General features: G+C 42.5%; 1 protein-coding gene across 1 annotated transcript in view; it reads right to left on the bottom strand.

Moving 5' to 3' along the window:
* Positions 1-4,043: 4,043 nt before the first annotated feature.
* unc5db (unc-5 netrin receptor Db) overlaps positions 4,044-27,483 on the bottom strand; it is a gene marked incomplete at its 3' end in the record, with an annotated part of 317,959 nt that continues 294,519 nt past the window's right edge. The window contains exons 13-17 of the mRNA XM_083979098.1: positions 22,216-22,440; positions 15,753-15,902; positions 10,501-10,665; positions 7,083-7,261; positions 4,044-4,308 (exon numbers count right to left, since the gene is read on the bottom strand). Coding sequence (XP_083835224.1) covers positions 4,044-4,308; positions 7,083-7,261; positions 10,501-10,665; positions 15,753-15,902; positions 22,216-22,440 — 984 coding nt within the window. The remainder of the gene's footprint in view (positions 4,309-7,082; positions 7,262-10,500; positions 10,666-15,752; positions 15,903-22,215; positions 22,441-27,483) is intronic.

Below are 27,483 nucleotides of genomic sequence, written 5' to 3'. Positions count from 1 at the left end.
CTCCTTGGTACATTCAGCTGCCTCCATCTGTCCTTCTCAGGAAGAAAAAGAAAAGAAAAGAAAACAAACAAAAAAAAACAGCAAGGTCCTGAGGTTTTATTTCCCAAATCAACATTGACTACAACACTTGCTATTCGAAAATGAAACCAGTGATTCTAAAAAATAAAATAAAATAAAAAAGTTTAACAATAACTACTTTGTGAGCACAGAAAAAAAAGAAGAAAATAACTACAGCTCTAATAAACATGAACTAACCGCTGTTGGGTACAATAACAGAACCAGAGTGTGAGTTAAGGTTAAATCTTTAATAGTTTTCTAAAGCTACAGCAGATGTTGTTTATCCTGGCGGGTACTTGCTTTACAATGATACAATACAGAAGGTCATACAGCTCTAAAGGATGGCCAGCTTTCCATTTAACAGAATATCTCTGTTTTATATTCTTGTAAAAATGTGATCTGTGTTCAGTGTTGATGGGGACATCCAGAATAACAAACCATATCAGTAGAAACGCTTGTGAGTTGTGGAAAAAAGTTGAATAAAGGTGAACAAGAGCAGTGGAAACAGGTTCAGGGAGGAAAATATGATCATGTGACTCCATCACTTGGCAACTTTTGATTAATATGATGTATTAACACAGATGTGACAGCTTGGTTTTCACACTTCAGTTACAGTTTGTGACACATTCGGATGGAAACTCTCTAGTCTGACACCACCAGCATTCACTCTCTTTTTGTTTTTCAAATTGTCCAGCATCTGGGCACGTGACCTCTGTAGCCATCAAATGTCATTAGCTGTGTCTCAATTCAGGGGCTGCGTCCTTCGGAGGACACATTTGAAGGCTTATTACATCACAGCGTCCGGACGAGGCCTGTCCCAAATCGAAGGCTCCTCCAAATCTGGCCTTCCCTTGCCTGTTCTAGGAGGACACAGCGCACCTATCCTTCGTGGCCTCCCGTATCCCAGGATTCTTAGCGTGCCGTTAAAGGGACAACGAGGAGTTTTGGAAAAGCGAAGTGTTTTTACACTACATTTATGAGCCTCTGCCCGCGCACACCATACATTTCTTTGACCGGCGCAAGACAGACTCATGTTTTCATTCATCAAGAATTAAAGTCAGAGGTTCGAAGACCATAAACGGCGATTCGGCGGCGTTATTCTCATGACTCGCCACGAAACCGAAAGTAAAGAAACGCTGGTCGGCTCGACCAGCATTTCCACCACCACTAATAATAACAAAATAACGATAGAGACAAAACGATATATTTATCCAAAATGGGCCCATTAACAAGTGTGGGTAGCGTAGATTCATCCACATTAACGTGAGGCTTTTTTATAACCAAATAGAAACTCCTCGCTGTTCCTTTAATTATTAGCCACCTAGCATGTGTAGCGGCTGTCTGCGTTGTGTTGTTACAGGCCTGCCCCAGGTGAGTTTTAAACCCCGGTCTCCCGCACCGTGAGTGACGATGCAAACCGTTTCGCCAAGAGGTCAATGACCACTTGGCGGTCAGGTTTGCACGTCTTTTAACCGCCACAAGTCGTCACTTCCTCTCTCGGGTCCCTCGTGACTGTTAGTGGCTGTACCCGCAGACCTCCGTTACACATGCTAGCTATCGGAATGTTGTGGAAGCCGAAGACGGTTTAAAAAACAAAGCGCCCCAAGACGAGTCAGCTTCCTGTATCTATGTCACGTCGGTTTCTCCACTACCCCGTCCCTTTAGAAGACTGGCAGCAGGTGTTGCGTCTATTGACTCCCATTGGAGTGAGCACAGATTATGATTGATTCTTTCACCCCATGGTCTCCGAAGTAATTATGAGACACATTTTTTTACAAGCCACATGTCTTCTGAATGTAACAGAGGTGAGGGTGCGCTCACTCACCCATAAAGGACGTGCAAACCTGACTGCCAAGCGGTCATTGACCTCTTGGCACAATGGTTTGCATCGTCGCCCGCTGTGTGGGAAACCAGGTTCAAACCCCACCTGGGGCAGGTCGTACCAAAACACAACGCAGAAGGCCAGATTAACATCAGCTACATGAACATTTTGACACTAAAATGGCAAATTTCAGACAGACGCATCAGGAGAAAATTAACTTTGTTCAAGACCTGTCTCGGTCTCAACGACACAAGATTTGGCACAGATCTCCTAATGTAAACTAACGTTTGAGAACGCCTGCACTAACTTATTTTCGTAATGCTAAATATGACTGTAATCTGTGTAAATACTTACTGTAATGTTATCATGAGAAAATATAGTAGCTTACTTTTGTGCTGACAACTTTTGCCACACGAGGTGGGGGGATGGGTGATCACGCCCACTTAGGAGACAGGAAGTGTATACTATTTCATATTATTGGCACAGCTTTTCACTGGGGATCTTGATAGTAGTAGAGTATATTTGAGGCAGCTCTGCGCTGTAACCACTTTGCTGGTGTAGCCGATGTCAATCTGGCCCTCGGCGTTGTGTTTCTCGGTACGGACTGCAGGGCAGGCGACGATGCAAACCATTTTGCCAAGAGCTCAATGAGCGCTTGGCAGCCGGTTTGCACGTCCTTTATGGGTGAGTGAGTGCACCTCCGTTACACTGGCGGCTTGGAGGTGCGTGGTCGATGTGAGGAGCAGAGTTCGGACACAATCAGGAAATGCTCTGACGGCTAAACCATCCCATTTACCAACTGTTGACATGGGTGGAGGTGCCTCCGAGGCCTTTGCCGCGTAGGCCTGGTCCTCTTAAGGATGCAACCCCTGAATTGGGACACAGCTAATGTGTGTGTGTGTGTGTAGCAGACGAGGGGTGGGGAAGGGTTTGTGGATGGAGATGGGGCAGACGGGTTTGTCGGGGCCTGATATGAGGTCCATGTGACACGTGTTAATGCTGGGAATTGGATGATAAGACGTGGTGATACGCTCCCAGCGGTTGCCAGGAAATGATGTTTTACAGCTTCCTCCCTATCTGTCACTGGAGCTAACTGTAATGAACTGTAATGCCACGGTTACAAATCTCACTTTGCCACATTTGCCACGACTATGTTTTTTTTTTTTTTTTTTTTTCCTTCCACACACCAGTCACCATGCGACTGTGTTTTCCTTCATGTTTTGTTTTGTTTTTTTTAAACTCCTTTCTTTTTAACCTGTTGTCTATCAGACGTGCCACATTTCCTACTGAATAAATCTCTTGGATTTTTTTTTTAAAGAAATTAAAATGAGTGAATTTCAAGATACTTGGCTTTAAAAGTTCATAATCACAACATTGAAGCAATCAGCAGCGTCCTTTAAAAAATATAATATCAGACGTCAAAAAAGTAGCTTTGAATTTCTCATTCATTCAGTGACACGGGGATTTTGAAAAAAAAAAGAAGAAAAAAAAAAAGGAAATTAGATTGAGCACAGCTAACTCTGAAATGATGCCACAGTTGTATCACCTTATTTGCATATAAGAACCTCTATGCAAATATGTCCAGCTGCCTTGTGGACTGCTGGGAAAGGGAAGGGGAGATGGCCGGGGCAGTCCCAGGGGAGAAGCAGCTCTCATCTCTTCTAACACACATTCATTAAATAATTGACAGAAAGGTTCAGGAAACAATCCTCCCTCCCCACCTCCCCACCGCCCCACCTCCCCACCTCTCCTCCTCTCCTCTCCCACTCACCCTCTCAGCTGGAAATGAATATACAGCGAGCGGCAGGGGGTTGGGGCCTTAAACTTTAAACAAAGAGTAATTCAATTTAAAACAAACTGAAAAATTGAGTGGAAAGGCAGAAAAAAAGAAGATTTACAGTCTATCCTTAAACAGATCCTTAACAGAGAGAGGTGGATCCACAGCAGGCATCAGCATCGCCCTCGACCTGTTGTGATTGGTCGGGCGGTGGTGGCGCGTCGGCTGCTCGCACCGTCTACTCACCCACCAACCCTCACGACTCTTCCAGCGGACCACCGCGGTGTGTGTTGTCCATCACTGGCTGCGTGCGTGCGCGCGCGTGCGTGCACACAGACACACAGATCTATGTTTTGTTACAGTCTTCCCTCCCGCTCCTTTCCTCCCTCAGCCTGTGTATTCGGGAGCAGAGTCCTCCGCCGTCTCTTCCGCCAGCTCGCCCGCCGCGCACAGGCTGCCCGCTTGTATGTGATTGAAGTCAGACTCCGGCTCGTCCTGCGGGTCCTTGGGGGAGCTTTTGGAGTGGATCTTGCCAATCTCCTCCAGGGCGCTGGCTAGAGAGTCAAGGTCAGCAGTGTCCTGGTGGCGAGCCTCCCACAGGCTCAGTATGACTGCAGATGGACTCCGCTGCTTTGCAAAATAGCCCAGGTTTCTGCAGAGGAGCACACAAAGCTGGGTTAATGGAGACGTTGTCAGGGACTCATATCAGGGGGTAACTGTAGATATGGGCTGTATCCCTCTTGATTATGGGTCTATTTATCTTGTAAACGACATGAGTCAAAGTCAGTCTGTGCACCTTAAAGGGATAGATAAATTCGCCATCTATTACCATAATCCCTATAGTCATAGGTGTAAGATCATTAGCTTAAATTGTCGGTGCAATCTGTTTTTAGATCAGCATTGATTGTGCTGTGCATTGTATACACAGAGAGAAAAAGGTAACTCATGTTACGGTGTTCTGTTGTTGTTTCCCCACAGCTTTGAGTATACACAAAGAGAATAAGGTAACTCTAGTTACTGTGTTCTCTTGTTGTTTCACCCCAGTTTTTGGGAGATACTGTGAAAACCACCCACAAGTATATCCCAAATAAGATAACGTTGAATCAAGATATTTATCCACATGATGTAGGCTAGCAGACCTTTAATGTCCCTTGCGTTGTAGGGCAGTACGGTGCATGGTACTTTCGCCTTTCCCTCATCAAACTCATCAAATACATAATCCAACAATTCCAAAAAGCTCTCATTATTATCTCATAGCGTGGTGAATGTGCAGGTCACAACTTGTCCACAAGAGTGTTTTGGAGTTGTTGGATTGTGTATTTGGTTTGATGAGGGAAATGCGAAAGCTACAAATACAAACTTTCAAGTTGTTCAGCTGGCCACTGTAGATTTAATCAAGCATTTATTTTGTGTGTGTGTCCATGACTCCATGGTAATAAAAGAACATGTCACCCAGGCCAGTGCAGTGGTGTGGTTAAGTGCTGTCTTTAACAGTTTTTGGACACAGTTGCTCAGAGGAAGGACAGGACAGTGGTGCAGTGGTCAGCACTGGGAATAATGGGACACATTCATCTCTCCTCTTTGTGATATCACTGATACAGTCAGTTCGTGAAATACACATCAGTATGATGATGCCCAATAAAGAAACAACAGTGTGTCCAAAGCGACAATATATATTTTTTTTGCATTATATATTATTACTGTGACTATTGTCCTTATCGTATGGTATTAGTAGAGTGACAACAGGAAACAAGGGACTTAAACCACCATTTATGCCATGGCAGCTCTTTTATATGTTTGTCTAATTGTCAGAATTTGACTGGATTATCATGGAACAGACATTTATGTATCATGATTTATAGTGTACTGTTAAAACCATTTTTACTATGATACACTGTTGCCTAAATACCACGAGCACATTTAAGTGGTGTAAATTGCATAATTACAATATAATTGTTATGTTACTTTAGGAAAAGGTCGTATGATTAAACATTCTAACATTTTGATGCACAGTTTAGACAAATACTGAAATACTTGGTGATTTGTTTCTAAGAAAGTGTGAAGTCTCCATCATTTCAAAACTAAACTAAGATCAGCAAAACCCATATGGATCTTTGGGTCCCTTGAGTTGACTATTAGAATATCTACTTATTATAATATCTGTTTGTAACTGCAAATTAACACAAATTGGATTATCCCGGTGTAAACTCAGCTATCTGATTTAACATGTAGCACAAACAAAGAGTGTGACCTTTTAAGTCAATTAAAACATAATCAGTCTAAATCATCAGCAGATATGAATAATTACTGGCAAACACGCTTTGGTTTGGATTTAATTCTCAGTGTCTGCCAAGGTAAAGCACAGAGAGCGTGCTGCCGAGCCAACACGGTGCAGCTGCTTCCTGCATCATGTAGTGGGGAGTCCAGTTGGAGGCAGTGTTTCACTGCTGCTCCTTGGTCCCTTTACAAGAGAAATAACAACAAGCGGCATAAAACAAGGCTGCAGCCATTGGTCACATCAGGTTCAGTTCAAAGCCGTTCAAACTGGAGAGGAAAGCTTATCTGGATAATTTGGAATCCCAAAGGACTCTTAGATACCAGCGTCTCATGAATCATGCACTTAACAGGAGATTAGAGCTGCCACAAGCTAAAACCAAGCAAAGACAACAACTGGTCAGAGTCAATATTAGTATGGATCCTCATCATAAATGCATATCTAATGAGATCAGAAATCGAATAATAGGTGTTAAAGGACAATTCCGGGCAGATTCAACTTGGGGCTGTATTTTCCTAACATTTTAGGTCTAAAAGAAGGAATCTGAAGATTTTCAGTTTAATTGCTCCTGTTTTGCGGTAGTTGTGTCTGTCCCCGCATCGCCACGGCAGCGATGAATGGGAGCGGATGCAAAAAATGTTTACTGTAAACAGCCTAAGCAGCGGAACTTCCATCCGCTCCCATTCATCGCTGCCGTGGCGATGCGGGGATAGACACAACTACCACAAAACAGGAGCAATTAAACTGAAGATCTTCAGATTCCTTCTTTTAGACCTAAAATGTTAGGAAAATACAGCCCCGAGTTGAATCTGCCCGGAATTGTCCTTTAACATATGTACTTGAGACTCACTGACAGAAATGTGTGAAGTGCATTTGTATTTTAAACTTCTCTTAAAGCAGACAGACATCAGTTGGATGCTCCACAGAGAAATAAGCTGCCTGTCACCTGCTGCTGAGAGGGACCATGAAGGATAAAAGGTACCTGGCAACAAGCTGCATATAAAGCCACATTCAGGAGGTGAACGGCACTCACAGGATTGTTATCATTCTCGTCAGTGTGTTCTCACAGGGAACACACACACACACAAACACACACACACATGCAGAGGATTGGGTGGAGACTAAGCGAGGAAAGCACATCATACGCTCACCGATCTAAGTGAAGTTTCTGGGCTAAGAGTTGCCAGTCCTTGCCCTTGGCGTTGGCAGTGTCGAAGGTGGCACAGATCCTCTGGCGGATGGACAGGGGGATTTTGAAGGCCTTGGGCCCCGTCTGGGACGTGATGGTGCAGTCTGTCTGCATAAAAAATGGAACTGACTCCTTTTCAGTCTGGAGGAACAGAACAGATACAGACTATAATCAGGTTGAGTTCAGATAGGATTTTCTTTCTTTTTTTTTTTGCAAAATGTGACTTTGTGCTTGTTTTAAGCAGCTTGGAGAGCCAGATGGATGGGGTTTAAGGGGGTCAGGGTGATTCAGACAGGTATGTTCAACATTTACAAAACATCGCTACATTGTCTGTAAACAAGTACAACAAAGGTGGGGACATCTGGTCGTCTCTGACGTCTCAAAATCAGAGCAATATCTACTTTTCTGCAAACTTATACTGTGGCTTGAAATGGCTGGAGTCTTCTAGTTAAAGGAACATTTCAACATTTTGGCAAATTTGCCGATTGCCATAATCCCTATAGTTTTAGGAGTAGGTTCATTACCTTTAATTGTCGGTGCAAGCTGGTTTTAGATCGGCGGGGCAGAGACGCAAGCTGCTCAGCTAACGCAATGGAGGTGTATGGTATTTCCACGTTTCCCTCATTAAACTAAATACACAATTCAACAACTCCAAAACACTCTTGTGAACAAGTTGTGACCTGCACATTCACCACGCTATGAAATAATGTATAATTATGTAACATTACGACACATGAAGCAAATACTCGGAACTACTTTCACGTTTGAAGTCACTCATGCTGAGCAGTCGTGTCTGGAATGTAGTTCCGGCTACGCATTTGCCTCCAAAACAACTCTGTCTTGTGATGTTCCATTGTTATTTCATAGCGTGGTGATTGTGCAGGTCACAACTTGTCCACCAGAGCGTTTTGGAGTTGTTGGATTGTGTATTTGATGAGTTTGATGAAGGAAAGCTGGAAATTTCACACGCCATGCAGAGCTCACATCTCTGCCCCGCCGATCTAAAAACAGCTTGCACCGACAATTAAAGGTAATTAACCTACTCCTAAAACTACAGGGATTATGGCAATAGGCAAATTTGCCAAAATGTTGAAATATCCCTTTAAAGTAAATACATCATTGAATTCAGATCATATACAGTAGGTGGGTGGATCAATGGTCTTCCAACAGCACCTGGCTCCTCTGCTTCCATTGGTTCTGACAGCTCAGTCAGAGGCTTTGTTGATCGTGCCTCTGTCTCACTCTCAGACCAACAGGTGTAAGATTTAAAGTGACTAAAACAACTAACTAAAATTACTTTTAGACCAGATTTCAATTTCAGTTTGTTTTTGGTTCATAATCTGATGGAGACAGTCCCTGAAAAGGAAACAGCGCCCTCCTCTGTTCGGTCCCGTATCACAGTCCATAAATACAACATCAGCTGCAGCACATGATCTATAAACACTATGCAAACTGTACAGTAGTTTTACTTCATGCATGTACATGTATAAAAGTTATGGATTCTGCCTAAACCTGAGTGAAGTTCACAGTTAATGATCAGGAAGATGCATTAACCCTTTCAGTCATAATCTCAATGGTCAGGATTGAAAGGGAAACTTTCCTTTCTCATAATGTATTCCACACAAGACATGCTGGAAGTTAAATAGTACTTCAGATTGTCATGTTGTCATGTGACTTGTTGACTGAGACAGACTATTGTTGCTGTCTTTGTTATGCAGGATGAAGAAAACAAGCATTGAAAGAAATGGCATCATTCAAATGAATCCAGATTGGATTTTTTTTAGGGTACCTCTTCTGTAGTTCAGCTTTTTATGGAAATGTTTCCATTTTGTGTCAAAACAAAAAATAATCAGAAAACAGTCAAAACAAACTTAAAATATCACAAAAAAAAAAAAGTTTCCAGGCTCGGCTAAAGTGGAATCGATAAAACATCAGATCAGCGTGGAGACTGGAACATTCCTCACATGAAATGAACAAAAATCTGATTTCAATCTCACTCTCTTTGTTGTTGTTCTGATTTGATTGAGGTCTGACAGGTTTGATGGTTTAATGACCCCCGACTGGAGGATTAGCTCCGCCTACCTGTGTCCCCGTCTCCTAATATTCACAGAACAGCAGTGGATGTAGACACGGGTTCATTCACACTTTCTGTCGCAGATTTTCCGGAAAATGTAGTTAACAGTTGAAATTTTGGTACGAAGCATCTTGAAAAGTGTTGTTTTGATCCCCCACAGCGTAAAACAGTGGAGACTCTCCATCCACCCTTCTCATCATGGACATGACTGTTTAATCAATGTGCAGATTATTTGAATTCCGCTCACACGCTGGAACACGTCGTCTTCCTGTCAGACAACTCCCACTAATGACGGAGGGAAGATTAAATCAAACTATAAAATGTCAACGTGAACAACACTTCACCTGCGTCTGACTGGAACAGCGCATAGCACTGCTGCTCTGAGCTAGGACAGGCACATCTGCTACTGGATGTGAAAAAAGCAGTTTGATAAAAATCAATAAGTTACACTCTCCGTTGCCTTAACAACGACAGTGTGGGTCTTGAGTGAGGAGGATTTCTAACTCTGGTGGAGCCGCTCAGGCCGCCAGTGGGCTGCACTGCAAAAACACAAAATCTTTCCAAGAATATTTGTCTTATTTCTTGTCAAAATGTCCAATTTCTAGTCAAAACTAATCTCTTTCCACTTAAAACAAGACTCATCACCTAAAAATGTACTCGTTTTTAGATCATTTTCACTTGTTTCCAACAAATTTTCACTTGAAATAAGTAGAAAAATAGGACGTTTTTTGTGCTTGTTAACAAGAAAGAAAAACTTGCTCCACTATCAGATTTTTCTACTTATTTCAAGTGAAAATAGGCTTGAAGTAAGTAAAAAATGTATAAAAACAAGCTACTTTTTTATGTGATGAGTCTTATTTTAAGTATAATGAGATTTGTTTTTACTAGAAATGAGACATTTTGACTAGAAATAAGACAAATATTATTTGAGTTTTTGCAGTGTGCGGTTGTGAAGACGACCAGGACAAATAAAGGTTATAACAAACATGTACAGTGGGGTCCTGATCGGTGTCAGGCCTTTTGGCCCCATTACAGTACAGGGTAACCGTGGCGAACAGCTGGATCTCTGTTGTCTGTGTTTAGCATAAAATTGCGAAAGAGACAGAGAGAGAGAGAAAAGTAAGAGTGTCCTCTCTGCTCTATTAATACACACAATGCAAGCTCAGGAGAGCTGGCCCCTGCTGTCAGTGGACACACTCCAGGAAGGTTACTTAAAGGTTGAGCAGGAAAGTGAAGCAACACTGCACCCGCCCTATAACCTCCCCCCACCCCTCCTCCTCCACCCCCCGCAGCTGCAGAGCCTCACCTCGGCCACGGCCGTGTAGACCTGCAGAATCTGCTCGTGGCCTTTGACCTGGCGCACGCTGATTTTGCAGGAGAGCTGGGCGGCGGCGGGGCTGTATCTCTCCAGAGAGAAGGCACAGTGCAGGGGCTGCTGGTTGCTGCACCACACTTGGGGGAAGGAGAATTCCTGAGGTGGCAAAAGAGGAAGAAGAAGGAGGAGGAGGAGGAGGAAGGACATCAGAGACATAATTCACTACACAGCGATGTTAACATATGCTGTAAATGAGATGATTCAGCTTCTTGTCTTACAGGTTAACACACCCTCATGTGGGCGACCACCAGTGATGGGAATAACGGTGTTATAAAATAACATTGTTACCAATGGCGCTATAGCCTACTTTTTTCAGTATAGTAATCAAAAAAGTTACTTTTCCCTTGGTATGACGCTGTTACTGTTACTGACAATAAAATATGCTGTTACTTCACTCAAGAAGTCCTGTCACAAAATAATATATCCATTAAAGCAGTGGTTCTCAAAGTAGGGTCCGGGGACCCCCAGGGGTCATTGAGAGGGTTCAAGGGGGTCCCCAACTTTTTCTCAAAATTTTACCACATTTATTTTCCAGAAATTTCTTGACATTTTTCCAAAGATTCATGCCACTGGCAGTAATTTGAACGTACATTGACTAAAAAAAGTAATGTTATTAAAGGGATAGTTCAACATTTTGGCAAATTGGCCCATTGCCATAATCGCTATAGTCATAGCAGTAGCTTTGTTACCTTTAATTGTCGGTGCAAGCTATTGTTAGAACGACGGAGCAGAGCAGCGAGCTGCTCAGAGCTAAGCTACGGAGGCTAAGAGAATTTCTTGGTTTCCCTCATCAAACTCATCAAATACACAATCCAACAACTCCAAAACGCTGTCGTGGACAAGTTGTGACCTGCACATTCACCACGCTATGAGATAATAACAGAACGTTACGAGACAGAGTTGTTTTAGAGGTAAATACATGAAAAACCGCTGATGCGCGTTGCGTTCAGGGACAGTTTTTCAGCAAGCAGTCTCTGTATTTGCCCTGTATTTCCCTCGAAAACGGCTCCGTTCCGTTATTATCTCATAGCCTGGTGAATGTGCAGGTCACAACTTTTGTGTTTTGGAGCGTTTTGGAGTTGTTGGATTGTGTATTTGATGAGTTTGATGAGGGAAACCAAGAAATTCCCTTAGCCTCCATAGCGTAGCTCTGAGCAGCCTGCTGCTCTGCTCCGCCGTTCTAAAAATAGCTTACACCGACAATTAAAGGTAACGAACCTACTGCTATGACTATAGCGATTATGGCAATGGGCCAATTTGCCAAAATGTTGAACTATCCCTTTAAGTCTCAGAACAAATATTGGTGTATTTCTGGTGTTTGTTTAAAAAATTTGCCCAATGGGGGGTCTGTCGTCTAATTTGTGTAAATTTAGAAGTCCTGCCTTAAAGTAGCACTATTGCAAATTCCAATACTTTGTTTGGTCACTAGATGGGGCGGTGGTGCAGTGTATCAGATATAAACATCCTCGTCCTCTTTACATAGCGTGCCGCTCAGGAGGTGGGGCTAAGCGCCGGGCCGGCTATTTGTGTACATATAGTTATGGCTCTCCTGGACCTATTTATTGCTTCAGTTTTTTTCATTGCTATTACTACTGTATTTGCAATAGTGCTACTTATAGCCTACACATTGTTTTAATTCCATCTACTAGTCGGAAAAATGCCTTGGAAATCTGTCTGTGTGGAGGAATACTGAGTGAGCTGCACACTTCTAGATAAACAGGAGGTAAGGGTTATGCAATAGTTACTTTTCCTGGTAATAAGTTACTTTTATAATGCATTAATTAAGTTACTAACTCACATTTACGTTTTAAAAGTAACGTGCCCAATACTGGCGACCACTTAACACAGCGAGATAAAAAGTAACCGTTGTCTTTGAAGCCGTTCCACTGCCTTTAATGCCTAGTGGAAACTATTGTTAAACAGAGAGAGAAGACGTCCAAACATGGCCTGAATCTTCCGTACAGTAAAGCTCCGATAGCGGAAGCGGCTTTGCAGGCTGTGTACTGTACCTCGTATATAGTATATGTGGGGAATATGGGAACAGAGAAAAAAGATTGCCTTTGATGTATAATTAATTTCTGGAGAACGGGCACATCTGTGGGGAAATATCCTTGACCTTTGCTAGACACCGTCTCTGCCTCATCTGCATATTAAAAGTGACCTGTAAACGATTCCGAGCCAAGACCGGAGCATTAAATGCAGCAGGCCGGTGTGAGCCCGCTGAAGACTTAACCCTTGTGGCTTTGATCTGGGCTCGGCCAATGAAGCTCACAGCAGCAGATAATGGAGTCGGGGAGTGAGGGGGGGGGGGGGGGGGGGGGGGGCGACGGGCAGAGAAGGGAGAGGGGTTGATAGACGTAGAAAGCTCCAATGCTCTTTAGCACTAAAAGCTGACTTGATGTATGGCACGACGCTCGGCTATTATTCTACACCTGCTCCGCCAGAGCAGCTAGGTTCCCGGTGCCTGCCTGCCTGCCTGCCTGCTGTACCAAGACCCTCATAAATAAGGCCGTAGAGAGGGGGGGTGGGTGTCTTTGAAAACACAGAGCTTTCACCCTGCATTCAGATCTTTAAAGCAGCAGCAGAGTACAGTTGGGACATGCAGCTCAGGCGCTCTGCAACAAGAACACAAAAACAGCATTCAGTTGCCGCTACGGCGCGTTCCCATCTAATGCCTGTGTGTTTGCATCTTAATGCTCCCGCAAGCAAAAACAAACACAAAGCTATTAATCTCGAGTCACATCCGTCTTTATGATCCTCGTGTGAGAAATGTGGGTGACAGCAGAAATTCAAGTTTTTTTTTAAGCATTAAACGCTTCCACACACACACACACACAAGCAGGGATATATATTATAAACCAGTCACCGAACCAGACCAGCGTCGTTGAGGCTCACGGGGAAATTATTTTCAAATTTGACTTGCCTTGTCTTCTTTGTCAGAGCATATGTGACAACAACTGGTGCCCCGAACATCAGAGCCTAACTCTCTGTGAAGGTTGTTTTCTAAAACCCAAGGGGACTGATGCGGTGTCACTTAGCATCTGACTGCTCTTGCTGCAGTTTAGAATGAGCTAAACAGAAAAGACGGATGAATCAGAACTACAACAGATGCTGATTTGGACCTGAGAGCAGAGCGGCGTTTAGAAAATTCCACTGAAACAATACACTGTGTCTAACATTTCATAGTCTAGTTGCATATTTGATCATCACAAAAATGCAATCTATCAATCCTAAAGGTTCATCACAAGAGAAGATCAGGCTTTTTAATTCTTCTGCAAATAGATGAGCTGACAGACAAATACATTTCCTTTTGGGGATTAATAAAGTCATTCCTATCTTATCTTATCTTACAATACAATAATAATGCTGGCTCCTTGCAACCAGTCACTGTTAAAATGGAAGCATACTGTAAAACCATGACTGCTAACCATTGTTTGACAACTGGACATTTTTGTAATCATTGGTTACCTACAGGTACTGTGTACAGTGGCAGTAATTTGAAGGAAAATCCTTCTTATTGTGACAGCTCACACACCTTATTGCTAATGTGCAATCTAAACAAACAGCCAAACCCACACTCCAGGGATTTATTTACATCTTTATATCTTATTTATGTCTTCTCCATCATTGTATGGTTTGTAATAGGGAAAAGGTCAGAAACAGGTGAATGTTTTGGCTCCTTGCCGGCATGTTGATTCAGCACTGCAGCAGCTCACAGCAGCTAGTGGAGTGGAAAACAAATGTACCTTCCTACATGCACTGCTATAGACGGTTTGGAGGAAAAATGTATATAATAAAGTGATGTTACTAAGTTATCTGTAAAAATATAGCTTTTAGCTTTCATGTAAAAATCTGTTTGGTTCAGTTTATTGCCATTCAACATGTTAAAAACATGAATAAATTAAATATGTTATTCAGATCAGCAGCATGCAGGATAAAACACCCTGTACTAATAAATGATTAAACAAACCTTAATGAATAAACAGACATAGACACATAATAAAGATTAAACCAAGCAGAAAATCAGTTTATACTCACTAATGACTCATTGAGATTCATAAATACAGACGTTAACATGAAAAATATGAAGATATCAGAGTAAATTTGATTCTTTTTACTGAAAAAATATGTCTTTCTTAATTAATTGTGGAGAAACCTTCTACTTGATGTTGCAATAAGAACTGAAATTTTGTTTTTCTCTGCCCTTTGCTTTGTGTTGTTGTGTTGTGTTATGTTGTTGTTTTAGTGACGTGGGCTGATGGATATTAACAGAACTTAAACAAGAAGAGCTATTTTGTGAAGACAGAGTGTATTATCATTATTATTACTGCTATTTATGAATACTCTAGGGCGATTACTTGAGCTGATGACCTGTGCAGCAGGAGGATGTTCTATAAATATCAATATCTTGGTGTTTTGGGGGCAATTATGTGCTTTAGCTCCGTATCAGAAACAGATCCATCCAACTGACAACACAAACATAGAGGACCAGTCGTGTACACCGGGCAGGAGAGAGCTGGTGAACAAAGGAAGCAGATTGTCTACTCTTCACCTGATGAGTTGCCGAAAATACAATTCATGAGGAACAGCTGCAAACAGATGTGGCATTAAATGTAGCATTAAAGCAGCTGCTGGCAAAAACAAAAAGGTCAGCCAGGAATCATGTGGGTGTTCACAGGGTTTTAGTTCCTGCCTATCCAGATTACAACACAGTCCCAGAGTCAGCAGCCTTTCCTACAGTCTCTGTTTTAGGAGCTCGAAAGCTCTGGAGATTTGTTTTAAAATTAAAACGTATTTATGTGAACGTAGCTTTATGATCCCACTGGAACGGGCCTGGAGATGGTGTGAGAGTAACATTTAATTCAGTGTAACTCTCATAAGGTTTGGTCAAAGAGAGTTCATTAACATTACAGTAATACATGTTGAAGTGAAAGACATCACAACATTCACAGTCAGTGGAAGCAACCGCAGCATCTCATCCAATTAAACGTCATTAACAAAAAAGAGCACAAACACATCTGAGCTCCACACTGTGTTGGACTGATGAGTGAACTTAGAGAGGAGTCCCACAGACACACCTCGGTAATTAGCTCTTAGCAGCACAAACAGGATCTTGCAAATTAGCACGTTTGTATAGAGTCTTTGTTTTGATTTAACGACTTGCAGGTTATCACCATGGTTACCTGACATGTGGTAAAGGGTTTGATGCTCCACAGGAACTGAGGAACATCCTGGATGGACACCTGGAGGCTGAAGGTGTTCGCTCTGAAAGGCAACATCTTTGGCTCCTCGAGGAGCTGACCCCCTCTGATTCTCTCTGCAGCCACCACTCCCTGGAGGTGAAAGGGGAGGAGGGGAGGGGAGAGGAGAGAATGAGAGGAGATGAAAGGAAAGGGAAAGGGAGGAGAGGAGAGGAGAGGAGCAAATGAAAGGAAAGGATTTGAAAAGAAAAGAAAATGATAGGATATGAAAAGAAAGAAAAAGAGAGGAGAGGAGAGGGAAGGGCATGAAAGGAAAGGAAATGAGAGGAAAGACGAGGAGAGGAGAGGAAATGAAAGGAAAGGAAAGAAAAGAAAAGCAAAGGAGATGAAAGGAAAGAAAAAGAGAGGAGAGGAGAGGAGAGGAGAGGAGAGGAGAGGAGAGGAGAGGAGAGGAGAGGAGAGGGCATGAAAGAAAAGGAAGGGAAAGGGGAGGAGAGGAGAGGTGAGAAAAGAAAAGAAGAGAAAAGGAGAATAGACAAGAGGGAAGGAAAGGAAAGAAAAGAGAGGATTGGAAATGAAAGAAAAATAGAGGAGAGGAGAGGAAAGGAAATGACAGGAAAGGAAAGGAAAGAAAAGAGAGGAGAGGAAAGGAAAGGAAAGGAAAGGAAAGGAAAGGAAAGGAAAGAGAAATAGAGAAGAGGAAAGGAAAGGAAAGAAAAGACAGTGTAGAAGAGAGAATGGTATAGGAATTGTCAGAAAGAAAAAGAGGGATGAGAGACAGAAACATACAGAAGGTGTTAGAGAAGTGCTGTAGAAAACAACAAGCTCTCCCCTTCCCTTGGAGAAACTCTGCCTTCACATATCAACACCAGCACCTGTTGCTAATCCTTTCCTCTGTCACATCCGCTAATTGACTCATCACAAATATTAGCAGGGAAACAAGCCGCCAAGAAGTGACGTCAAGTCTCCGCTGTAGACTCCTGCAACTCTGGCTCTCACATTAACATCGCATTTGCAGCCCCAACATGACAGATTGAAGCTCCAACTTAATGCCGAGGAAGCACGTGCGTCGGGGGGGGGGGGGGGTGAGCGTCCATCTCCCAAATTGAATTTTGCGATGATGAAAGAGCACTCTGATTGTCGCTTGCAGGTATTCATCTGTCATCATTGTTCAGCGTCCCCAGACTGTGGGACGGTTCAGAGCAGGGGCCCCGTCTATCCTCAGCCATCTCAATCACAAAGGGAAAAGACGGGGAACAGAGCTGTAACTAATGCCAGGCCACGCTGATTGACTCTGACTAAGTATTCGTGTGTGCACGAGCATGTCTATGCAAGAAGAGTGTGTGTGTGCGTGGGTGTGCATATTGTCTTTGCTGTAGGTGTGAAAACAATCAACTGATGGCAACATGCAGATGAAAGACATACATCATGGGGAAAATAAATGTGACAGCGAGGGGCCTGAAATATGGCATTTCTCCACCACCATCTGCCTCCGTCTGCTACGCCACCGGCAGCCGGACAACCCTGGAATCTTCTTTGCTTTTTTCCTGTATACAGGTTTCTTGAAACCATTTGAAGCTGACAAGAAGCCATGATTGAAGCTTTTTGTAGACTCTGACTCTTTCCTTATCTGTTGTTTGACATGATTGATGTGTCTTAGATCATGTTTTACAGCTGAGGGAGTGTTGCAATGTCAACCAAGGCTGAGAAATCCAGGCAGGAGAACAGCATTTCAAAGTGGTACAGGAGGAATTTTCCAACATCCAAGAGTTTTTTTTTTCTTTCTGCATAGACCGCTGTACTGGTTGGAACCACCAAAAAGATGGTCAATTGAATTTGAAAATATTTGACAGGCTACAAAAAGTCAAAGTGTGCATGAAAAGTAAAGTAAAGATGTTAGCTATTACATTAAAGGTTAATTTTGCTGTTCTACATTTCAGAACATGCTCCATCATGCTCCATCTGGTGGCCCTGCTCCACCTGGTGGCCTTGCTCCATCCGGCGGTCCTGCTCCATCCGGCGGTCCTGCTCCATCCGGCGGTCCTGCTCCATCCAGCGGCCCTGCTCCATCCGGCGGCCCTGCTCCATCTTTCTTTCTTTTTTGTGTCACAGTGAGCTACTGGACTAATTTGAATTTCCCTTCTAGGGATGAATGAAGTATTCTCTACCCTACTCTACAATGATATAATGCCAAATGTCTATGTTGAACCTCTGCAAAGTTGCACAACATGAGCTATAGGGGTCCCACCGTAATCCACCAACGAGATTTCACCTGCTCTTCAGTCTCCCTGTACCCTTGGTAACGAGATCTCAGCGACATATGTGCAAAACTGACGTAAGGATGTCTCGCCGAACAGTCCGTTGTTGTTTTTCCGGTTGTGAAGGACATTCACAGCTGTTTTCCTTGCCCAAAGACAACGAAAGTAGTAAGCTGACCAACGGCCACAGCCAAATGTGATGGTTTGTGCTCGTCACTTCAGTGCTGACAGCTTCCTGAACAAGGGTCAGTGTGATGCCGGATTTGCAAAACAGCTGATTCTCAAACATTTCACACCTGAGAGTCTGAACCAAGGTTGGTGTTTTTGCTCCACTAGTCTACATTTGATCCGGTTGGTTCCGGTTTCACTTTGTACTTGAACTTTGAACTTTGTATCCCACGACTCACAGGTTGGAAGCCAACACCTAGAGTCATTTCAAGTGAAAAATTCACATATTTAAGCTACTTAAATGTCAACAGTATTGTTACCGATCCTGAGCAGGAGTTTGAATACTGGGGTATATGGACCTTGACCTTGACAAACCATTACATTAGTACTATATGAAGAGGTGAGCAGAGACCTGGTGAAATAAGACATGAAGTTGGAGTCTTATTTCTCTGGATTCTTGTCACCTTGGGTCTGTGACTACTGTATGCTGTTTGACACAATTCAAAGCAGAGTAAGAATCCATCAAGAGGAGCTGCTGAATTCTACCATTGTGTTCTGTAAGATGGGACTCAGTCAATGCCTATAGAGTCATGAAGCACACAGTCCTTCACGACCGCTGATGGAGTTCAAATTGTTCGTCTTATAAACAATTTCCTCTCTGAGACATTGTGGAAATGATCCTTCACCGGAGCGAGGGGCTAAAGGTCGAGGTGAACGGTATTTTCTTTTAGCATTTACACTGGGAGATAAAAGCTGCCGGCTGAATACTAATGCAGGGGATATTTTCTGGTAGGAGCCTGAACCATCTCCACCCACCGCCTCCTCAATACGACCTGAAAGCTGTGACCTTGTGGAGTGGAAATGTATGTTTTATTGCAACACTCGCTTTATTTGCCCAAGATGAGTTGAAGAGATGATGATGATGGTCCCATTTGCCATCCATTTGGATACAAATACTGTGGCTGAAGAGGAATCCAAGGAGGCAGCTTCATCATGGGTCCACAGACGAGAACTAAACTCTGTTTTGCTCTGAGCTGAAGGCAAAAAAAAAAAAAAAAAAAACGCTGCCTCACTCATCGCTGTTTGTCTTGCATCAGGCTTCCTGTTGATCCACAATCCAGTCTGTAATTGACTTTGTGCCGGAGCTTGGAAAACACACAGCAGAGTTGCGGCGCTAACAGACACAGGCGCCCATGGGACGAGCGAAAGTCTGGCATCTGCTCGGCAGGCTGGGAATTCATAAACCAAATCCAGAATGTATTTTAAAGCCAGCTGCCACTGACGGCTGCGACATGACAGAAAAGGCGGTCGGGAGGCAGTCGGAGCCAGTCACGAGGCTCGCCGCGACGTGTTCGAGCTTCTTCTGTTAAAGTCTGGCCTCTCTGGGGAGACAAGGGGGCTTGATTTCCCGGATGTTCGCTGATGAGATCTCAATGCTTTAAAAACCCTATAGGTCGCTGAAGGATAATCAAGTCAAACAAGACCAAAAAAAGAATAATTGGTTAACATTTCAATGGCAGTGATTACAGTATGGCAGCCTTTGTCTCAGTCTATTAAAGCCACTGAAAAGAGAATCTGTCAGGCTGTTAGAGTCCCTCCGATCAGCTCCAAAGTATTGTTTCGCAGCGCTAATGAATCTGCAATCGCTCACACGGTTAAACTAGTTCAGAGAGGTCCCTGCTGCCACAGAGAGCTCCAGTAAAAACCACACACACGAACACACACATCATTCAGGTTGGATATAGGCCCCGACCTGCAGCTTGGACTTGCCAATAGAGGTGATATCTGATGTTAAACTATGCAGCTTCATGTTTTTGTGGGGGGAAAAGCACAGACAGTAAAAAAGCAAACAGAGTCTGCTGGAATGAATTCTGGGCTCTTCCATCTTCTCCCCCTCACTGCCACAAAAACTCAAAACACAAAAACAAAACATTAAAGCTGCAGCAAGGACCATAAAAACCATTCTTCTCACTTACCGCTATAGACATGCAGATCATTTATCTTTAATTTGAGCATCTTTTGGAGATATCGGAGGTTTCTGCCTCCACCCCTGTCACCGTGAAGCTGAGTGAAATTTCATTTGTGGAGCTCTCAGCTTTTGAAAAATAGCATTAAACATGACAAAAAATGAGAAAATCCCACATCAGTGTGTGCATGTGAAGCAAATGTGCTACTCTGGATGATGCACAGACTTCTTTTTTTTCACAATTTTCATTGGAATCATTTTGTGCAAAGTCCTTATAAAGACAGCCAGTTTCTGTAGATTATCCACATGGACACAATGGAAGATGATGTTGGAATGGAACTTATGAAATATGATTTCAAATGCCAGAACAACAAAAAGGATCCTCTGCATAGATATTTAACAATAGATGATATATTTTTTTATGGATGTACCGAATACAGGATTCAGTTTCAGACTTGGCAGAATTTTGGCCTTTTTGATGGGGTTCAGTTTCCACAGAACCTTAGAACATCAACTGAACAGAACCCTTTGCCCTACGCACATCAACGTAAAGTGATGTTCTCTGAGTTTGAGCATTCTGTTCAAATGCAAAATAGTGGTGAAAGTTACTGCCCATTGTTTTTTACAGTTAGAATAAAACACACTGTGTTATGTTTACTGCATTTAAAATGTGTTTACTGTGTGGGCTGATGATGGGAGTAGGATTTGGTCTTCTTGGTCGAATCTTAAACAGTGGATTCGGTATTTGGCAGAAGCCCACATATCAGGATTTGGTATATCACTAATATATATAGTATACATATATTTTATTTCACCTGACATTTATGGGCTGCAAAATAAGTTGTAATTTAAGATTGACATTTAAAGCAGATATCAGCTTCACGGCCGTTTCGGCTAATGCTGCGTTCAAGGCAGGCTTTTGAAACCGTAAGTTACAGCTTCAAGTCACAACTACGACTTGGTAGCGTTCCAGGTAACCCGTAGCTCGTGTTTTTACCATCCTGTTGTCTGTGAAAGTTCCCTATAACGGCCACTCGTAACTTCCGACCCGTGAACTCGTACCAGATCGAACTGGTATGACTTCACAGGAAGGAAAAACACAAAGTACGAGTTTCTTTGAACGCACCATGAGTTAGCAGCCCCCGCCCTTGTCAGGCATCAATTGGTCCTCGTGCTACGTCACCACATTCACGCGCATCCCTTGGCTGCACACACAGCCCTTCATGCCGTTCTCTCTCCTCATTGGATAACACTTGTATCCCACAAGGAAAATTTTCTCCTCGGGTTACAGCAGAGCAGAGTGACGGAGAGACTCGTGTTTAGGCTGAAATACTTCATGTAAGTGATTGCTGACGGAAAATAGGACTATTTAGGACTTATATTAACAAAAACATTCCACTGATATCTGCTTTAAGTTTATACCAATGCAGCAGTTGCAACAATGAGCTAAATAGTGGAACCAGAGGAAGCTCCAGTCAGCCTACTGGCTGTGGGTTCTTCACTGTACTCAGTCATCTGATGCTTCATGTTGATTCGTGCAGCTTTAGATATACTCTGTAAAAGTTTTACCATTAGTTTTTACAGTAACTCACACATGCATTCTTCTTCACCAAACTCTACTTAATTAAAAAAAAACATCTGTACTGTCTGCACAATCACACAACCTAAACCTAAAAAAACAATGAAGAAGCCAGCTCCAAAACCACCAAGTCAACTCTATTTACACATGGCAAAATGAGTAAAGAGTATTCTCCACTTTACACTCTTCAGAGCTTAATTGAATGAACAACTGTTGAACTTTGGGACTTCACAAGTGCACGCTCCACCTCAGCTGCTGTTTTTAAAGACACCAGTGTAGCATTAAATTAGCTATGCCCTGTGAAATAGCAGTCAGACTTCAGACTCAGTACAGCCCAGGGAGCCAAACTACATGCATTTACTACTGGTCACATGGACTTTATAAATAAACGGTCCAGAAACACTGAGCAGCTGGAAATAATCATAACTCAACCATAAAAAGGATTAAAAAACAACAACAACTATCATTCCCCACCTGAAAGGCGTGCGGCGTGTCGTCCACACAGTACACCCGCAGGCTGTAGTTGATGGAGCCCTCCATGCTCCCGAACACGGCCAGCTTCAGCCTCTTGACGGCAGCCTGCGTCAGGGGCTCGCCCACCAGGGCGTACGAGCCAGGCTGGTCCAGGAGCAGGTGGCAGCTCGATGAGTCCATCAGGCAGTAACAGGAAGTGGACTCCTCCTCCACTGACATCACTTCCTGCAATGAAGAACAGAAGCAGGAGATTGGTACAAGCTGTCGATCCTGTTGAATGCACCACTGTGGAATGAAGTGCATGTCCACACATCTTTTCTTTAATACACCGCAACACCTAGTTTTCTGTCAGCAGATGTAAAAACATTAAGGTTCTTTTAAATAGACTTGATGTCTGTGTTTAGCTCATTATGCCAAAGCTGCAGGTTCATTTCCACGGCACTGAGAGCCAATGTAAACACCAGGAGGTGGAAGTCTGTGTAATTACACATTTTGTTTGAAGACTGTTTCACTGTTTTGGCTCAGACCACACTCCTAGCAACATGAGCCTAACATCACTTTAGAAGATGCTTAAAGGGATAGTTCAACATTTTGGCAAATTGGTCCATTGGCATAATCCCTATAGTCATAGCAGTAGGTTTGTTACCTTTAATTGTCGGTGCAAGCTATTTTTAGAACGGCGGAACAGAAGCTTCTCAGAGCTACACTACAGAGGCTTATGTAATTTCTTGGTTTTCCTCATCAAACTCATCAAATACAAACAACTCCAAAACACTCTCGTGGACAAGTTGTGACCTGCACATTCACCACACTATGAGATCATGAACATTACGAGACAGAGTTGTTTTGAAGGTAAATTCATGCTGATGTGTGTTCCCGTCGGGGGCAGTTTTTTTTTGCCTCAAAAAATTTTCTTTCTTTTTATTTTGTGCATTTGTCCTTTTTTCACATGTTCAGGGTTAATGACAACACACAAGATCATTCACACTCATCTCTGAGACTTTGAAGCTCATAAATGAATTTTACCTGACAATCACTGTCATGACTTTTCTGAGGAAATTATTTACTTTAGTTGTAGGTACCACTTCAATACAACAGTTTATCGCTTATTTTTTTTATATGATCGTGTGTCTTTCATGATTCTTTTGCTAATAAAAATATAATCAAAATCAGATGAGCAACCTCCAATAATGAGAAATACCTTTATGTTACACACAAAGACCCTTCGGCCATGAGGACCAACACAGCACACACAGTTAGTCTGTAGCGGAGCTGAACGTCCACGTCCAGAGCTGCACAGATATCATAGGAACCCATGCAAATGAAGTTTAGTTCAGCAGTGTAATATGTGAATGTAATTTGGACTATGTTGTGTTACACTGCTGTAGGAAACATAACACATGTTTAAATCACAAAGCAAAATCCACACAGCTTGTAAGAAGTCTCCTGAGAACATGAAAAAAACATTTCCTACATGAGTGATGGTGTTAGTGCACCGCACAACACAAAATAGTCATTACCAACGATACAGTGTTTTATTTATGAGACGGCACCAGCAGCTGGGAAACAGGAAATTCATTCCAACTTGAATGAAGGAATATGTTTTTCTTTTCTTTCCTTTCCTTTCCCTTGGTTTCCTTTCCTTTCCTTTCCTTTCCTTTTCTTTCCTTTCCTTTCCTTTCCTCCAAACATCAGAGATTGAAACAGTCTATCAGAAGTTCTATTACTCCAGAGGTCAAAGGTCTCCACCAGAGTCTGGTGGAGCTCTGGGCAAATAAATTGTCAGGAGAGCCCCAGTAATCAGCCTTCATCTCTGTCATGCAATAAATACTGTGTTACCAATAAAATAGAATTGTAAATAATAATAAAAACCTAAATAAATAACTCTAATGTTGTCACATTATATATAAGCCACAATGTAATACCAGCGCTCATCAACACTGAGCAGTGAACACACCGTGATGCATCTCTCAGAAGTGAAGGAACTATATAAAAGATCCAACCATCCATGAGTGAGTCAGCTAAAACAAATATGTTTGTTTACTCTCAGCTCACCGTCATCCACAACCAATTCACCAGTTCCAGTAAAACCTGATGAGTAAAGATTAGTTTGAATCTAATCTCCTGCATTAGATCATTCAGGAGGAGGCAAAGTGCCACAAATTCACCTTCAAATATGTTTCTGCGACTCCAGTCTCACATTATTGACACACAGTATGCTGCGGCCCCCCCATCCGAGCTAGGAGACGCAAGCCGTGAAATACATGTGATTATTCAATTTAATGAGGAGGTGTGAGACCACGCAGCGTGCAGAAACACGGCCCGAGAAGAAATATTTATTCCCTCGCAAATAATCACGAGTTAAGTGGCAAACGCGGCAAATAAAAGTCACATTAGCGGCGGCCATCGCGGCTCCTCGTCTCCGTTCAACTGCTGCAGCTTCAGCCACTTAACCACTGTTGACCACACGGCCCATTAGCTGATCCAGAGCTGCTAAATTAGCTTGTGGTGAGTTTGTTTTCTCAACTACATTTCTTTTATATTTATTTAAATAAAATCCAAACCATTACTAAAACAATGTTGCCTGTGTGGCCGAGTTTACTTCAGTCAGTCAGCAAAGACCTCCTCTGATGACAATCAATCAACAATCAACCTCATTAACATCCATACGATGCTTTTAATACTAAATACGATACCGTAAATTGTCAAATAGAAGCACAGGCTTTTATTTGCTTCAACTGCCAAACTGACCCGGCTTATTTGAGACAGGTGTCTCCATGGGACAGGCTTTTATTTCATTTTAAACAAATCTTATGCTTAGCAGAGATGGAAAATCCTCTCAAATTGTTCTATTGTTACTGTTTAAAAGAGTAAGAGTCAGATCCAGAGCAGCATTCATTTACAAGTAGGGCTGAACGATTTTAGGAAAAGATCTAATTGTGATTTTTCTGGAAGATATTACGATTTCGATTTGATTCACGATTTTCTTCAAATCAAGCTTCAGTGCGATATTCATAATGTACAGTAACATTTACAAACATGACAGAAAATTACATCATACCATTAAAACATTAAATGCCATTGCTCAAATGCAAGAATGAAAACTAAAGATAAGTAGTGGGGACGTGTACTAGTAGTGGTATAATCTAATTTCCATTAACATTTTATGTTACTTAGCCTACATGTGAAACGCTGGATGTAATGTCACATGAACATTATGTATGTACATCAGCCCTATTTACAAGTTTAATCAGCACCAATTAAACTTAAGACATAGACTGTGTATAGGCTCTGGCTCTTTCCTTGGGTCAACACGACCAGACCTGGAGGTTTGCTTTAAAAACATACATATAACTTGGTTTGGGTCGGGTTGGGTCGGACCATGCGTCCGGCTGGAGAATTAATGCCCGTGAGTCCGGCTGGATTGGGTCCAAGTTTCAACACCTACGGACAGGCCTGTTGGGAATTTAGCACGAATTCTGCAGCTTAGAAACTACTCAAACGGGCGATCAATCACAAGAATTTGCAGGTAATAGAAATAGACCGGACTTCTAATGGAGACCGGCTTTTATTTCTCAAACCTGTAGCCAGACCTGACCCAGTACAGGCAGCTTTTGAGATTATACAGTATATAAAGAGTAAAAAAAGAGCATGAGTGAGTGTTTCCACCTTGAGTTGACTGATAAACACATTTGGGGTTTCCTCACAAATCTAAGAAACCGATCCTGTCAATTTATGGGAATGAAGAGGCGGGGCTAAATTAATCTGAGACCTAAATTGCAGTACAGAGACAGAGATTTAGCAATAGCACAACCACTAACCCTTTGTAAGCCACTATCAGTTACAAGATAACACAGTCCTAGCATAAACTAATAAAAGACGCTAACCAATGAGCTTTATAAAGCTGCTATTCTCTGATTCTCTTCACAACAGACTGAGCCCGGATCTGACTGAGGTGCTAATGTGTGTCTACAATCATGTTTCCTTGACAAGCTCCCTTTCCAGTGATTTCTAAGCAGATCTGTAGATGTTGATTCACTCATTACTCCACTGAGTTGTGACTCAGAGAATTGGGAGGTTGAGTTCTGACTCAAATTGTGGTTTTTCAGGCACTGAGGGGTTTTAAGTGTCTTTATATCCTCCATGAGCTCTGTGTCACTGCCACTGCTGCTCCTACTGCTGAGGCAGGAAGCCAAACCACACTAACTAACTTCCTGTTGTTTCCAGGTCGCTTTCACTCAATGCCAAACCCCTCCATGCCTCCTCCTTCAACTCTACTGCAAAACACCATAGAGTTTAGTCTTTTGTTTAACCTCTCGGTCAAACAAAAGGACAAAACTAGTACAAATCATCAACAAGGCTGGAGAGATCATTGGCCACAAACAATATCAACTCCCCTCAGGTTTTAGTCAATCTATCCTTAACCTCTGTCTTAGAAACTGGACTGAAGTTACAGTCTATTATACTTGTTAAATTGATGTATTATAACGTCAGAACCTTGCTGTCACGCAACAGTGCTAACCACTGCACCACCAGCCCTTTTGCATGTTCTCCCCGTGTCTGGTTTCTTTTCGGGTCCTCCAGCTTCCTCCCACAGACCAAAGACATGCAGTTTAGGTTAATTGTCCACTCTAAATTGCCCATAGGTGTGAATGGTTGTGTGAATGGCTGTCTGTCTGTACATGGTAGCCCTGTGATTGACTGGTAACCTGTCCAGGCTTTCCCCTGCGTCTCGTCCTAAAGTCAGCTGAGATAGGCTCCAGCTCCCCCGGGACCCAAGGATAAGCGGTACAGAAGATGAATGGATGCATAATGTCATCTGGGTTATATGTGTGTTATCTGGGTTATCTGGTTTCAGAAACTTCAGATATTCTGTCAGCAGAAGATCTGCACAATTCCCTTAAGAAAATCCACCTTCAGTCAGGCTGTCTTTTAATTTAGGGCATCACATCAATGGAATTCAGTTCCACTATGTCTAGGTCTTCATGATGCAATAGTGGATGTGTTCTTTCATAATGTGTTACCTTTTCTATATGCAGTATTTTATTGTCGCTGTCTTTTGGATTCCCTTTAACATCAGGCAGAGGGACTAATAAAAATTAGCCTCTTAGCTAACTTGGGTACATTTAAATTTGTTTTTACAATGTTGTGCACTGTCCCTTTTCAAATAAACTAAAAAAATAAAAGTTTCACAACATTTCTGGAGACAAATCTCCATTTTATGTAAGTTTAATGGACAATAAAGTAGTTTAAATGTAAGTTCCAATG

This window comes from Trachurus trachurus (genome assembly GCF_905171665.1).
Source record: "Trachurus trachurus genome assembly, chromosome: 9".
Lineage (NCBI taxonomy): Eukaryota > Metazoa > Chordata > Actinopteri > Carangiformes > Carangidae > Trachurus > Trachurus trachurus.
The sequence above is the reverse complement of the archived record's forward strand: the minus strand, read 5'-3'. Positions and strand labels throughout refer to the sequence as shown.